Source organism: Chaetura pelagica, unplaced genomic scaffold, assembly GCF_000747805.2.
Source record: "Chaetura pelagica isolate M959 unplaced genomic scaffold, ChaPel_1.0 scaffold211, whole genome shotgun sequence".
Lineage (NCBI taxonomy): Eukaryota > Metazoa > Chordata > Aves > Apodiformes > Apodidae > Chaetura > Chaetura pelagica.
Window position 1 is genome coordinate 29752 of NW_009952157.1, and position 17024 is coordinate 46775.

At 37.2% G+C, this 17024-nt stretch overlaps 1 protein-coding gene across 1 annotated transcript in view; it reads left to right on the forward strand.

Moving 5' to 3' along the window:
- Window positions 1–16454, forward strand: part of LOC104397225 (chromosome unknown open reading frame, human C12orf4) — a 21137-nt gene extending 4683 nt beyond the window's left edge. Inside the window, exons 6-13 of the mRNA XM_010007173.1 lie at window positions 1410–1516; window positions 2181–2378; window positions 5916–6044; window positions 7254–7322; window positions 8821–9023; window positions 14000–14057; window positions 15243–15310; window positions 16243–16454. Coding sequence (XP_010005475.1) covers window positions 1410–1516; window positions 2181–2378; window positions 5916–6044; window positions 7254–7322; window positions 8821–9023; window positions 14000–14057; window positions 15243–15310; window positions 16243–16335 — 925 coding nt within the window. The 3' untranslated portion in view covers window positions 16336–16454. The remainder of the gene's footprint in view (window positions 1–1409; window positions 1517–2180; window positions 2379–5915; window positions 6045–7253; window positions 7323–8820; window positions 9024–13999; window positions 14058–15242; window positions 15311–16242) is intronic.
- The last annotated feature ends 570 nt before the right edge of the window (window positions 16455–17024 follow it).

The window sequence follows — 17024 nt, forward strand, 5'->3', positions numbered from 1 at the left end:
TGAACCGCTTATGTTCTGGCCTTTTACTACTGTAAAGTAAGACCAAGGTGTGAAGTTGCTTACTACTGAAAACTAGAAGAAATGGACTGCTAGAGGTCCAGAGGCAAGTACCTCTTAGGGAGAGTAAGGGTGCTTTGGCTTCATGATCTTGGATGCTTATAACAGATGTGAAGCAATAGTATTTTAATCATTGCTCACATACACTAGCAGAAAGTGTAATATCTTTGCATGGGTTTAGTCCTGAAAACTACAAGTCCCTACTGGATTTGAAAAGAGTGCATAGGTAGTCTATATTAGGGCAACTGAAGCTTAAAGAGAGAGGGAGAAAAAGATTGTTGCACACAGATAGACAAAGGGTACATATAGACACAGACATACATATTTTTATGCATCTAGTTGCTTATGTATGTGTGTATATTTATTAACGGTATATCTCAGTTCTGCCTAATCACTAGGCACTTGCAATTAGTGGAATTACTTGTAAGTTTATAAAACAATCCTTTGTAAAACACCTTTGAAGTTTAGGCACTTTGAAAACAAAGAAACTTTTCATGCAGAAACATCCATACTGTAAGTGGCATAGGAACCCAAAGTACTTGGGATACCTAGAAAATAAAGTTTATGTGCATACCATGTTTTGCCTTTGTTATAATGTGTTTTAATGAAAAATTGGAAGTTCCACCGGGTGAGATGATGAGCAAAAGACTCAAACGAACTTAAGATCAGAAACTACTGAATTTGAAATTTAGGAAAGTCTATGTGGGATCCTGTTTCCGAATAAGCTAGAGTAGCTGCAGTTGGCTGCTTTGTCCACAAGAGGGAACATGTAGAATGCAGAGGTTTATATTTCTTTTTGTGATGAAATAGGTTCATTTTCTTTCATGTAGCAGAACATGCTTTCACTTATTGGCAGATAGTTGAATTTAGGAAAGAAATTAAAACTGATCTCTGAAATATTTTCTGCTAGTTTGAACACTGGAGCATTTGATTTGGCTTTTTTTTAGCCTCCCATTTTCTGTGGGGAAAACAAATGTTTTGTCTAGTAGATTCATAAACAGAGTTTTAGCTATTTGAGAAGAATTCATGTGTTTTTTTATTTTTCTCCTATGTTCTTACGTTATAACTAGGTATTGTGATTTATTTTTATTTCTCAATCTCAGAATGCTTTACAAATGGGCTAGGTAACATAAATCTAGCAGTGTCTAACAGTGGAGTCTACTCTTCCTGCTGGTGTGCACCTGGAGTATTGCATGCCAGTAAGGCAAAACTTCAGATGAGTGTAGTTAACTCAAATGAATTTAGTCTCTTGGTTTCCACAGACAAACTGCAAAAACTTTGGTTAGCTTTGACAAAATATTACTTGAACAAAAATTAGGATAAAATTTTAAGTATGTTTCTCATTATTTTAGTGATGAAATTAAGGTTCAGCCTAGCCAACTGAGAGAATCTGTAGAAGGACATGGAAGAATTTATGAAGAGCAAAGGCTGTTAGAAGAAAGTTTTACTATTCACTTGGGTAAGTAAGGTAAACTGACACGGAAACCAAACATAGGTTATATAGTATCACCTGTTACTATCTAAGCTATGTGTTATTTACAGTATTAACTTGTCAGTGTTTATAATATGTACAGTTTGTAATTGTTTCTTATTTATTCTTTACATAATGTAAGAGAAGTGCACTATGGTATAAACTGTATTAAACAGTATCTACCTACTTGGAAAATATTTAATGGAAACCATACTAGAAGCAAGTTTTTATCCACTCTTGCAAGGCGTCTAGGGTAGAAAACCACACTAACATCAAAACACATAGCAGTTAAAAGTTAAAATATAACTTTTCTTATCTTTGGTAAGAAAATGTGGGTATTAGATTCAATTCCCACAACAGAGTAACAGAAAAATAGATGCTTAAAAGTTCTTATTTATGCAGCAGAGACTTCTTGTATGCTCTGTTTTGACTTTTTTTGTTGAGCCTTGCTTTGTGACATAATGTGAAAATATTGTGGGTTTTACTCTTTATTTTGTAAATTGCTGCTATCTATGTAAAACTGAACACATGATTAAGAACCTCCTTTGGGTATTTCTTCCATGAAACATAGGGGAGCACCCTTGCATTTTAATAATACTCCTTGAGTTTCCTATTTTACTGTATGTATTAAAATAATTTACATTCTGTACAGGAGCTCAGTTGAAGACCATGCATAACTTGAGACTACTGAGAGCTGATATGCTGGATTTCTGTAAACATAAGCGCAATCATCGAAGTGGAGTAAAACTTCACAGACTTCAGACTGCCATGTCTCTCTATTCAGCTTCTCTCTGTGGCCTGGTTTTATTGGTAGATAATCGTATCAGTTCATACAGTGGCATCAAAAGAGGTGAGTCCTCTGATGGGATGTACTGTGTACAGTGAAAACAAATGCCTCTTAAGAACTTGCTGTCTTCTCTTGTAAAAAAAATTCACTTTAAAATTAAAATTTACTGAAGATCCTAAAGTTTTCAACATGGTATTGCAAAAGAGTAACAAATGTAAAAAGAGATGGGGATGGGGATGGGGGACAGACATAAGTTCTGTTACCATGTTATCTCTTCTCTGTTGTACGTTTTATGTTTGAGTAAGGAACACAGTTAGAGTGACCACTTCAGCATTGATTTCCCTGCCTTAGACTGGCTTCTTATCAGTAGGGGATTCTGATTCCTGTAGCTTAGCATACTGGAACTGGTTGGCAAAGATGAAAATGAAACATGGTAAGATTTTAAATTGATAAGCAAATGTATATGTAAATGTATTTTTACCATATGCTTTAGATATCCAGTGCTCTATGTGTTCCATTAAAAAATAACAGTAGGAATATTACTTACCTACTTGTATCAAAGTTAACCAATGAAATGTGTTCATTCCTGTTCCAATTGTGGTCACTGAGGCTTTTCCTGAACCACATTATTGACTTTCCCATCTTCATCTTACATTTGAAATTTCTTTTTCAACCAGAACTGCTATTACTTGTCATTGTTATGGTGTGCTGTAAAAAAAAAAAAACAACAAAAAAACAACTTTGGTGGTTGATATTCTCTGAAAACAGTGTGTGGAAGCAGGCTTGTAGCAAGAAGGAGAGGGAAGTGTACCAGTAAAAATTGTGGTTGCGTTTGTGCTGTTTATGGTTTCCAAGTTACTTAATTCTGACTGTATTATTTCATACTTGTACTCATTTTCAGATACTTTTTAAACTGCTTAAATACCTAAATTAGTAACAATAAGTGAAGATTTGTTTTTATACTGAATTTTAAAAGATAAGAGAAGACAGATATTTAAGTAATACTGTTAAATACAATACTGCGTCTTATAGCTAGCAGTTAGATCTTCCAGCCACAAGGGGAAAATAAGAAATATAATCCTCTCTATTTTTTTATTTCTCTGAGTTCCAAAGGGACAGCAGTGTGTCCAACAGTATCGTGGCTTGTATCAGAAATGGTGTGGCCAGCAGGACTAGAGAAGTGATTGTGATCCTGTGCTTGGCAGTTGTGAGGCGGCACCTGAATATTGTGTTCAGTTTTGGGCCCCTCACCACAAGAAAGACATTGAGGTGCTGGAGCAAGTCCAGAGAAGGGCAATGAAGCTGGTGAAGGATCTGGAGAAGTTTTACAAGGACCAGCTGAGGGAACTGGCATTGTTTACTCTGAAGTGGAGGAGGCTGAGGGGAGACCTTTACAGCTACCTGAGAGGAGTTTGTAGGGAGGTGGGGGTTAGTCTCTCCTCCCCAGTAACAAGTAACAGGACAAGAGGAAATCATGTAATCAGAATGGTTTGGGGTGGAAGGGACCTTCTAAGGTCTTTTCAATGAACTCTTCAATGAACTCTTCCAAGGAGAGAGCATCCACAGCTTCCCTGGGCAGCCTGTTCCAGTGTCTCACCACCTTCACAGTTAAGAATTTCTTCCTAATAGCTAATATAAATCAACCCCCTTCCAATTTAAAGCCATTATCCCTTGTCCTCTTGCTATGTGCCCTTGTAAGAAGTCCCTCCAGCTTTCCTATAGGCCCCCTTAAGTACTTGAAGGCCACTTGGAGATATGCCCAAAGCCTTCTCTTGTCCAGGCTGAACAATCCCAACTCTCTCAGCCTGTCTCCATAGCAGAGGTGCTTCAGCCTTCTGATCATCTTTGTGGCCCTTCTCTAGACTCTCTCCAACGACTCCATGTCCGTTCTATGTTGGGGGCTCCAGAGCTGGATGCAATACTCCAGGTAGAATCTCACAAGAGCAGAGTAGAGGGGTGGACCTGCTGGCCATGCTTCTTTTGATGCAGCTTTTGATAGCCCCCTTGGCATCGGATCACAACAGCAGCCCAGGACACAGTTGCCTTTCTGGGCTGCAGAGGAGCACATTGCTGGCTCATGATGAGTTTCTAATCAGCCAACACCCCCAAATCCTTTTCCTCAGGGCTGTTCTTGATGCATTCTCTGCCCAACGTGCATTCGTGCTTGGGATTGCCCCAGCCCAGGTGCAGGACCTTGGTCTTACTGAATTTAATGAGGTTGTCATGGGTCCACAATTTGAAGGCTGTCAAGTTCCCTCTGGATGGCATCCCTCCCTTCCAGTGTGTTGACCTCGCCACACAATTTGGTGTTGTCAGCAAACTTACTGAGGATGCACTTGACCCCACCATCCATGTTGCCAGCAAAGATGTTAAGCAGCACCGGTTCCTTATCCACGAATTCCGTAAACATCAAGTGATCCATCCATTGAATCCATATCTTTCCAATTTAGAGACCAGGATAATGTGCAGGACATTAATGAACGCTTTGCACAAGGCCAGGTAAATTATGTCAGTTGTCTGACAAACCTCCTCGCCTACCAATGCTGTGACCCCATTGTAGAAGGCCACCACATTTGTCAGGCACAATTTGCCCTTTGTGAAGCCATGCTGGTTGCCACCAACCACCTCCACCTTTTCCATGTGCCTTAGCAGAGCCTTCAGGAGGATCTGCTCCATGATCGTGCTGGGCACACAGATGAGTCTGACTGGCCTGTATTTCCCCAGGTCTTCCTTTTTCTCTTATAGAAAATGGTGGTTGTTTCCCATTCTCCAGTCAGTGGGAGCTTCATTGGACTGCCATGTCTTTTCAAATATGATGGAAAGTGGCTTAGCAACTTCACCTGCCAGTTTCCTCGGGAGTCATAGATGGATCTCATCAGGTCTCATAGACTTGTGCACTTCCAGGTTCTTTAGACGGTGTCAAATCTGCCCTTCTCCTCCAGTGGGTGGATCATTCTTCTCCCTGTCCCAGACTTTGCCTTCTGCAACCTGGGTGGTGTGGCCAGAGCCCTTACCAGTGAAGACTGAGGCAAAAAAGTCATTGAGCACCTCATATCCTGCATGACCAGGTCTCCTGTTTTCTTCTGGAGAGAGCCCCTGGTTTCCCTAATCTTCCTTTTATTGCTGACGTTCCTGTAGAAGCTTTTCTTGTTACCCTTGATGTCCATGACACAATTTAATCTGGGTGTTGGCTCTCCTAATGTGATCTCTGGCTTTTTGGACATCTTTGTACACCTACCAGGCTACCTGTTCTTGCTTCCATGCTCTGCAGACTTTTCTTTTTACATCCGAGTGTGTCTAGGAGCTCCTTGTTCATCCACAGGCCTTCTAGCATTCTTGCCTGCCTTATTCTGAAAGTTTTTAATCTGAGTGACTTTGTTTGAATAGAACAGCACTCAAAGTTGAATTCCTACTCCCCCCCCAAATTAATTTATTTCAAAAAATATTTTATCTCTGCCATAATTTTTTGGAACTTAAAGAGGAGTACAGTAGGCCTTTGTCTGGTTTTGAGGGGCCTTGCATGAGCAGTAGAATTATGTAGTGTTGCTAAGCACAGCCTTATTATATGAGTTTTAATGTGTTTGTGGGTTTTTTTCCTAGATTTTGCAACTGTTTGCCAAGAATGCACAGATTTCCATTTTCCTGGAATTCAAGAACAGCTTGGAGTTGTCCAGAAGGTTGTACTGAAGGCCAGAGCACAGTGTAGCAGTAAGTCGAAAAGACATCATGGTCAGTGACAACCAAAATTGCTTTCCTTGAAATAGAATAATGGGCAGCTGAATATTTATGGTTATGGGCAAATTCATTTCACTTTATTTCAGTTATCTGATCTATAAAATTGAATGTTCTAGTTTTATCAATAAGCTGTGAGAAGTCTACATGAAATTCTTTCTTCACAGACAGCATGTTCACATGATGCCTTTGCTGCCATAGCAGACATACCTTACTACAAAAAAAAAAAAAAAGTGTGAATCCTTCAGTTCTGTTCACACTTTGACAGCATGGGGCTGTGTGCAGGGCCATTGTGATTTCCTCTGCAGTTTAAACTGCCTGTAGCAACACAGACTTGACCTTTTTATTTCTATTTAAATGTAAAGCTTTAAAAATTGTGGAAGAGGAGTTACAACTTACTTTTCCCCTTCCTTATAAGTGAACACTAAAAACTGAAAAATAAATAGACTGAGTCTGTAAAGTTTTTAGTACTGACCAAATCCTTGTGAATGGTTTACTTTGCAGTTTGATTTACAAATGAGTGTGAAATTTTCTGACCACATGGTGTTAAGGCAGCACTTGTACATCATGAAACTTTGTTTTCCTTGGAGAGAACTACATATGTGGTTTAAATACGTCAGTAACATGAATAGATTCATAAGAGTACATGGAGAAACAAGTTTTCTTAGGAATCTGTGTATTGCTGTAGTCTTGAAAGTACTGAAAGCTGTTTTTATACTGCTGATTTATGTAAATCTTAACAAAAATTCTTGTAATACTAGGAAATTTGTTTTGAATAGCTACATTATTTAAAAAACAATCACAAGGTACTACATATTTGTGGGGGCAATCTGGAAAGTTTAGTAGTAAGTTTTAGGATATTGTGTTTTCTTTTGTCCAAATGAAGAGGTATCATAGGATGATTAAATAAGAAAGCTAAGGATTTACTGCGTAGGTGTAGTGACTAGTGTATGGGATCCTGCTCTAGCAGGGGCTTTGGACTAGATAATCTTCAGGCGTCCAACCCTAACCGCTCCGTGACTCTGTGATGTGAGATGGGATTCACTTCAGTGTCCACTGAAGACAGTAAAAACACTTCCTGTCAATCCCCCTGCTTTTTGGGGACTTGATTATAAAAATTATATTATCTCAGTACATCAAACATTCATTCCAAAGCATAATTAATAGATGATATGTTTAATATTCTTGCTATGCATTTCTATACAGAAAACAAAAGTAGTGGAAATGAAGATAAATTAAAGAATATTGAACGAAACCAGTCAAATATTTTGCCAGGTGAGTTCTGTTGCATTTTCCACTCTTCTTAAAGCAAATTGTGTTTTATAGATGTACATTTTAAGCTCTACACTCAAAGATAAATTATAAAGTAACCTCAAGTTGAACTCAGTCAGGAGAGAAGGATGTTCTTGTGGCTACAGCAGAGAACTGGGTGTCAGGACATCTGGTTTCTATTCCCAGCTTTGCCACTGCATCATGTGACTTGGGGCAAATCACTTTAAGTTCTCTATGCCTAAAATTTCTTTTTTGAATTTGAGGGTGAAAAAAGATCTCTGAGCATCTTGGGAAAAGGTGAAATTTAAATACTAGCAAGTAATTTTATTTTTGGAAATAATTATATATATGTCACTGTTGTGATACGGTAAAGCATTTTGAAGTGTATTTTTTAACTTTGAGAATGTACAAGTCCATTTCTCTCAAAGAGGAAGTACATTCTGTGTATGTTGTGGATTTTAGTCAGGAAAACTGTGGAATTTGAAGAGGAATACACAGAGGAATGAGGAGTGAAATCCATACAACCCACGGTTGAATAAATTGTTTTCGTGATTGTCTTAGGTCTTGCTAATATAAGTGGATTATAAATCAACGTGGGTCTTGAACAGGTAAATCCAGGTGAATCTTGCTGCAGTGGCTTGTGTATTACTGCTCTTAGTCACTGTTGGGGATTACTAGCCCCTTAGCAGTCACCAGAAAGGAATACATACCTGTTCTTCAGCTGTCCCAGTACAAAGGTAGTATCTTAAATTAAATGACCAGTGAAAATAGATTTAAAGAAAAATGCCTACCTGTTACTGAAACAGCAGGGGTATTGCATATCTGCTTTTCTGTTGACTCTACTATAGACTTTTGGTCTCCAGCAGAAAGGTAAGATGGAGTGACATGCATTTCACTGTTCCTTGCTCTTTCTCTACCTTTGGTAATTAATACCAAGTCTAAAAATACCCTCAACAAGTTATCTTGTTAGCTTTTGAAAACAGCTCCATAACTTATCTTCCCATTACTGTGAATGATTTTAAATTTTAATGATCACTGAAACCTTTGTTTTCCAGTACATATCTCAGTTGTTATGTAACCCACTATCTTTTTCCACAGGCTTTTTGAATTCTTTATTTTAACCCATCCATTTTTGGTCTTTCTGCCTCCCACATCTGTCTGCAATTCAGTGCTTACATTATATGTTTTGAGCATTACACCTCCTCTCTGTTTTTCTGTTTCATGCTATGTATAGATCATATCCGCCTGTGTTGGCACTGCTGCTTCCTACTACACCAGGTGTCTGTGATGCCAGTGAAACCCATCAAAGCAGGGAAGTGTGTGTAGGATGAATGTAAAACAATGATACTCCAAGAGATTTTAGATCAGTTGGTTTCTAACATTTTTAATCTCCTTATGTTTGTGTTCTGATCTCTGTTGTATATTTGTATTTGCTTTTTGTCTTTACTGACCCTGACCACTACCTTGGTATCTTGACTTCTTGGTTTTTATTACTCTGTAGGAGAATTCTATATCACACGCCATTCAAATCTTTCTGAAATTCATGTTGCTTTTCACCTCTGTGTGGATGATAACGTACGATCTGGTAACATAACTGCTCGGGATCCTGCAATTATGGGACTCAGAAACATTCTCAAAGTTTGCTGCACACACGACATTACTACCATTAGCATTCCTCTCCTATTGGTGCACGATATGTCAGAGGTAAGTAAATATAAAGGTTTGTTTTGGTTTTGTCTTCTAGGATGCAAGAAAAATTATTTTTACAAAGGTTGTATTTCATGCTGGTTTAAGCCAAACGAGACAGTTTATCCTAGCCACATGCTCCTGCCACATCATTGTGCCATCTCTGCCCATGCAGGGGGCTTGGAACTAGTTGATCTTTAAGGTCCCTTCCAAATCAGTCCATTCTATGATTCTATATCATGACCCAAATTAAGGAACTGAAGCAGTTAAAAACATTTCAGCCAGCTGAATCACTTTAACTTTTTATTCTTACCTTGCATTTTGGAGACTTCACTTCCTTGATCCACCTCATTGCACAGTTGCACAATTGTTAATGAAAGATGGGACCATGTGCCTGGAAGTCTTCTACCAATGGCTCTTTGTGTAGAAGCTATGCTTTTAGGGTTGCTGGTGAGATAGTAATACCAGATGCTCAGTTTTAACTGTTCCTAGTTAGAAAACCTTAAAACATAAGTTGTATGAACAGCAAAACTAGCAAAGTTTGGGTTAGAGTTCTGTATCCCTAAACACCGCCAAACCATACACAGCAGCAGGCAGATTTCACCATTGTTCTAAACTGTTTCCTTCTTCTCTGCTTAATCACTTGCATCCATAGTATCTGTCCCTGTTTCCTCTTTAAGGCCCCCAAATACCAGCTGGACAAGAAGCAGCATATTGTCGGTCCTCTTTGTAGATACAAGTGTGCTTTCTTACTCTGCTGAGCTGTTATGTTCTCTTCTTCCATGGGACACTAATGTGTAGAGTTGGTTTTTTGCTCCACTGGAGGTTTTCCCGATGCATAGTAACCTAGTATCATTGACAACCTCTTTCATCTGTCACATCTGCCTTACAGTAGACTAGGAGAGAAGAAAAATGTGGTGGGGAGCCAGGGAGAGCAGCAGAACAGGCGGTAGAGCCATTTATCTCACCTCCTTAGGAGGTGGAAAGTCTATAAAGAAATGAGAAAAATAATGTAAAGCTGCCATTACTGATGCCCTTGCATGGATTATTATAGTCTGTTGTGTTTTTTAAAAATCCCTTTGATCTTTCTTTTTTAAATTTCACTACTGCCTTCCCTTCTTTGAAAGTGCCTGACTCATAGCAAGACAAAGGCTCAGCAGTGTTTTACCTTTAACGGTGACTTTTTTTCTAACAATTTGATTGGAACACAGTGTAACATTGGAACCCTTTTTGCAAGATCAGAGTTCATTGTGAAAGTGCAAGCAATGCATACGTTAAAAATGTCCAATAATAAAGGTTCTGAAATACATATTTTCATACATAAAAGCAGACTTTTAGGAACAGATTGTATTATTTCTGAATTTTTTCATATCTGGCATTTAACTTTTTTGGGGCACAAACACAAGTAATCAACTTGCAGGACAGCAGCCTGGGTTACTCATGGGATCTAGTTACTGTGTTTCATAAATGTATTGATCTTTTTTCTTAATCAAGTTGCCATCTGACTATATATTTTTTTTTTATTAAACCACGTTAATCTCAGTTTTTATTTGCTTATCTGTATTTTAAAATACAAATAAATAGAAGACCAAGTGTGCAATGTGCTTGGAGAGCATTGTCACTTGTATGCGTGAAACTGAAGAATTAACCTTCCTGTGTAGAGCTGGGTTCTAAAAAGGTCTTGGTAGAACAATTGACCTTTAATATTAAGCTTTCAGTCTTTGCAGAGTAAGCAGAAAGGGACCTATGTGATTAAGTGTATGTTTAGCCAAAACTGCATTGTATGAATTGCATTAGCAGCATTTCTTATTACAGTGCTTTGCAGCTGGGTGACCTCATTTGAAACACACAGATATGTAGCTTGTTGTTGAGGGAAGAGTGAATAATAAGAGATCACTGAAAGTTAACCTGAACTTAGTGCCTTCAGCAGCCCCAGTTTTGAATCTGTGTTTACCACCTACAGAAAAACATTTTTGTAAAGTGGTTAACCAGGAGCACAGCTGCAGAGTTGTTTGCTTGCTTCACTGTGACAGGCATTCATCATGAGTTTTCTCTGTGCTTTTCCCAAAGGTTTCTTCTTTTATGGACGGAAGAATTGCGTTTATAACCTCACAGAAGTTATCAGTGTAGGGATCTCAATGAACCCATGACATTTTGTTATTACTGGACCTTCATAAAAAGAGAATTTTTTTTTTTTCTAAGAAAAAAAATAGGAATTCTGTTTTCCTTAGTTTTTCTTATGACAAGAACAACAAGAACAGATTTCTCTGTAGTTATTGTTAAGTTAAACCAAAGAAAGTTGGTTCGGTATTTGAAAAATGCAAAAGCAGAGTTCAAAATTTCAAAAGTTCAAATTCAGGACAACTGAGACATTACTGTCTGATCACTGTTCTAAATCTAATACAAGCTGATATATAATCTGGGGAATGAAAAGGCTTCGATAGCATGGTGTCACTAAAAATGCTAGACTTGGCACACTTCCTTGGTATTTTCAACATAGGAAACACTGCTGCTCTCCACACAACAACACTGAGAAAAATGTGACTCTTCAGGGGTCTCAAACATCTGTCTATTACGCAAGTTAAGATAAAATAATGTTTTGAAAAAAGGTAGAAATAAAGAAAGTAAAAATTTCATAACAGATGTTTATGCATATAGAGAGATTATCGATGGGGTGGTTATCCTCAAATATTTCTCATCCCAGTTTCCTGCCTTTAATATATAGCTGCTCAAACAGTGTTTGGGATGTGCACAGAGATGCTTCAAGTAAACATCTTGATCATTCTTAACTTACTAATACTAACAATGAAAATTTGGTTTGATATCTTCATCCCATCAGACAATTATGGATTTCAGAGTTTTCATTACCTGGTTATGACAGCATTCTGTAAAAAGTGCAAGCCCTTAGTTTTCTAAAAGTGGCAGCCCCATGTAATGAGTCTGTCACAAATTTGTTTGAATATAAAGGTTTGCAGCATATTTTACTAATCAGCGAGACTGGTATGTTTTGTGGTTTTTTTTTAATAAGCAGAAGACATGAATTTGACAACAAATAACTGCATCTTTAAAAATAAGCGTGGTTTCTGCTGGTGAACAAAACCCAAAGTCCCAGGTGGTTTTTTACTTGCTTGAATGCTATTAACCAAAACTTGCTATAGGAGAGGAGCTTTTTGCCTGTGTATTTATACTGCACTGTATTTTGAATTGATACTTACCTGATCCTTCATCTTTTCTACAACTGCTACGTAATTTGAAGAAAAGAGAGAAAAATCCTGATTATAATTGAATCACTAGTGCATCTTTTTCAGTTCTTGTGGCTTGCACGCAGTGACGTTCTGGATTCAACCTGTTATTTTCCTGAGTGCCCACAAGATTTAACATTTGTGTTCCTCTGAAATAGTCCAAGGAATAGTGTCATATCCTGCTGTTTCGATCAGTCCTTTTAAAGCTTATTTCCCTTTATTGATTATGCAAGGTATTCCTGAGTTACCTTTAGAGCAACAGGACCTTTTTTTTTTTTTTTTTAAACACTCATTTTTTACCTAAGCGAACACAGTGATCAGAACTAAAAATAAGAACCTGTATTACTTGTGACAGAAAGCACACATAGGCAGATAAATTGTAACAGGCCAAGTATTTCTTCCAAAAAACCTAGAAAGGGGGGAAAAAAAAAGTCCAGCATTGTTCTGCATCATGTGTTGTAGACCGTAAAAGCATCATCTATCGATGCAGTTATTTACATCATGAAAGAAAGTTTTCTGAAAAGTCATTTCTATCTTATGCTGGTTTTAACACATTATGTATTTTGGGGATAGCAGGAGGTACTCCCACCTAAGTAGGAACTTTGGCTTTCACAAGTTGTTTAGTGCAGCCACACTCAGCATACTGCTTCAGTGTTATTCAGTTGGCATTCTTAGATAACCTTGTTTCTCATTTATTTAATTAATTCTGAAGGTGAGATCTTTGAAAATGACAGAAAGCACAGCGTTTGGCATTGCAAAATAAAGGGCGGCTTTACTGAATAGAAAACTATGTAAAGTGTAAATTTGGAAAGGTACATAGAATGATACATTTGTTTCTGCATGTGTATTCCTGGAATCAGACTAGGAAGTGGTAGTTTTAATGTTGAAGAGTGTATCAGAACAAATAGGTACTGTTTTCTTTCTGAGAAGTGTTTACAGTGACAGTCATTCTGTCTCTGACTAGGAATATCCACTTTGTAGTGTACAGCTAAAGAATGTTTAATGTACTAAAGTATTTAAACTGTTACGTAAATTATTTAGACCAGTGCTTGTAGCCATGGTTAATATATCTTAAAGAGGTCTGGTTTTCATATGCCACCTTGGTGTTTAACTTGAGGTAAGAATTTGTTACCTGTTTACATATGTAAACTCCTCCATCAGATGAAGATGGATTTGGTTTCCTTTAACTCTTAACACAAAGGCATCTTTAGGGGCAAAGGGCTTCTTCCAGTTCCAGTATTGGAAAGATTTTACTGAAGGTGGTGGATATGCTGATAAATCTTTACCCAAATCATCATCAACACCTAAGAATCATCAGCTGTTTCTTCTATAAGGTAGTCAGGAGCTGTGGCTACCTGAAGCACAAATCCAACAGTTACCCACTGAATATTATATGTTTTTCTGAAGCTCTACAAGGGAATTAAACAGACCCGTGTCCAATTAAGTTAACAGAGTTGTCAACAGTATTTTTATTCAACATCTCAGCTTAAAAAAATTATGTATTGTTTTGCCACTGGAGTCTTCTACCAATAAGCTGCAGTTACCATGCTTTTATGGTCACCTATAAGGTACATACCACCTGCTAGAATACTCTGGAAAACTGAATCCCTCTTCATGGCCGTTAATGCTGCTTGAGTACCTGATGGGAAAATGTGGTTCTATGCCAAAAATGCATTATTTTTAGTAAATTCCCTGCTACTCTTGTTGGTTAGATCCATTGGGCATTGAGGCTTTTCATTTACTAATTTTTAGGAAATGACCATTCCATGGTGCTTGAAGAGGGCAGAGCTTGTTTTCAAGTGCATCAAAGGTATGTTAGTGAATGCTGCAGATGGTTTTTTTTATGTTGACTTTGATCAGATTCAGCCTTAGCTCAGGCTGTATATTTTCACCTATACAGGTGTTTTTCAATGATTTGTTATTTGTTAAAATATACACTTATATTGTCACTTGAAAATTCTTAACTTGTACCAGGAAATAGTCTCACACACAGAATGGAGACGAAAATTTTTTGAAATGATGTTTGTAACTTAAATGTAGAAGAAAAAGCCTTTATTGCTGCTTTGAGCAATCTCTGAAGAAAGGCAAGAGCTAGTGGTTCTCTGCAGTATCATTTCCACTGTATTTTGTATTTTGATTGCCTCAAGCAATGAGGACTCGCCACATTTGTCCAAGACTAGATTATACACGAATTCATCTCTTCTGCAAAGTCCTGATGACTCAGCTTGGTTTTCTGTCTTCCAAGTGATATTATTTACTTTTTCCTCGTGTATTGCACTTAAATACTTGAACCAGTTATTTAAGAGTATTTAAAATTTTAGTAGTATTAATGTTCTTACTATTACCTGCTCAAGGAACCTCTTCTTGTTATGACCTTTAGTAATTCAGTGTGGAATACCATCCACATAGCCACTTCTATTAAAGATATTTTTTTTTTTAGTATCTTTATTTGCCACTAATATGTTCCTGTGGCCCTTGTGGTTAATTTGTGTGGAAATACCAGCATAAAAATGCCATAGTCTAACTTGAGCAATAAAGGAGTACTTAACTTTTTCCATGTAAGTCCAGGTAGTTTCTCTCGCTGCCAGATTGTCCGTGGACTTTTGGCAGTGAGCTTATACTCTTTCACATGGAAGTGGTCAGAGCTGAAGGAAGGAGCTATTTCTCATTGAAGAAAGCAAGCCATTGAAAGGACTCATGCATATCAGGAGAAACCTCTCACTCCTGCTGGCTAGCTCTCTGCTGTACAATAGGACTTGTATTCTGCTCTTCAAGGGTATATTGATTTTCTCCATACCTGCTCATTAGATTTTCCAGTTAAAGCAGATTTCACTTAGGAGTTTGGCCAAGTCTGATTAAATGTGATTAATGACATTCCTAGTTAAGGCAGCTAAAATCCTAATGGTGTATGAAAACTCCCTCACTGCTTGATAATGGTGTAATTGATGGGGGAGATTACATACGTAATGCTTACAGTATGAATGCTGCTTCCTAGGTTTCATGATGGAGATGGCCTCATGGGATGGAGGAATTTCTCGGACTGTGCAATTCTTGGTACCACAGGTAGGTTAAACTGAATTCCTATTCAACAAGAAATTAAATGTCAGCAGATCTAGTTTTGATTTCTTTGCTATGTCCTTTTCTTTTTGTATGAGCTTAACAATCACTGTGGCTTTGGTCACTTGCCTATAGAACAGGAAAAAGAAGGGTTTATAATTTGTTATATCCTGTAGTATCTTCTGAGGATCCTGAAATTTAAAATTGGGAAATTCACCTTTACAAACAGTGAATACGTCACCTTTGGAAAATATACTATTTGTGCTATTATTTGCTCTGAAGAAATGGACTAACCTTGCATTACATAAGTTCAGGCCTTGATTGGTCATATTGTCTAACAATATGCAATGAATTCAGTCATGCTTCCACATTAACTCATGACTCTAGGTATTTGAAGTTAATGGTAATAAAAATTCTGTAATTACTGAATTTGGAGTTCTAGCTTATCTTCAGAAATAGGACGTTTTCTGAAGCTGACTAGCACTAAGTGTTATTTGTTCTAAAAAGTGGTACTGGAAGTCATACAAAAAATCAGTCGTATTAGGAAAGAAATTCCATGTATTTCTTGACAAAGTAGTAAACAGATGAGCAAGGAGAAAGCCAAGAATTAACTAAGTAGTGAAGCTGAATGTAATGTGGGAATTCAGTGAGCAGGAGTCCTATAGATAAGAAACAGCACTGTCCTGCTTGTCCTAGGCAGAAATAATCCATTACTGGAACAAGAAGTCTACTGGAAAAAGATGATGAAACAAATACACAAACAGTATTTTTAGGTCAGTCTTTTCCTTTTGATTAAATTAAATAGAATTGTAACACATAGTCTGAAAATAACACTTCTCTTAAATGTCAAGAAACAAAACTGAGAGAGACTTAATTCTTCCAAACTACAGCAAAAAGTCAAAGCTTACTGATGTATTTTTTAAACTTTTTTTTTCTAGACAATTTCTGAGGAAATGTTTTACCAACTGAGTAATATGCTTCCACAAATCTTCAGAGTATCCTCTACATTGACTCTGACCTCTAAGCACTGAAATTTGTGCAGCATTAAGATGTATTCTGTTGATAAAGGAGGAGATTATAGAGATTCTGGAATGGAGTGTCTCTTCTGAGAGATGATGACCACGAAGTGGTATTTGTTGTGATTTCAAGACCTATGTTGTCCTAATAAAATATAAATGCTGTCTGTACTTGGATGTTAGTTGATTTTTGCCTCTTGCTTTCAGTTTCAGCACATTATTAAAGTTGAAATCCTCAGCTTTATCTGAAAGACATTCAGTGTGACTTTATGTAATCTACAGAAATATATGTGATTCTCATACTTAAGTAGAGCTTACAGTAGGAAAAGAATCTTCTAGGTGGGCTTCAGGTTGTTGAGTTTCAAACATGTATTCTGAATTTGCTCAATGATGTTTAAAAAAATATCAATAATGTCAGCTTTCTTCTTAGGATAATTTTGATGTAACTAGTCCCAGTTGTCTTTCCAGGGTCACACTGATCACAAAATAAAATGTATTACTGCTTCCCTTTACCATTTTACTGTTACAAAATGAAAGACATGAAACAAGCATTTAACCTGCTGCATTTTGTAAATCCAGGAAATGTTTAAAACAAACCAAACAAATTAATATCCCTGCAACAATAATAAGAAATTTTAATTGTTTTTTCTTATTTTCTTTTTTTTTTTTACTATGTAACTTTTCCCTTTATTTCAAGAATTCAT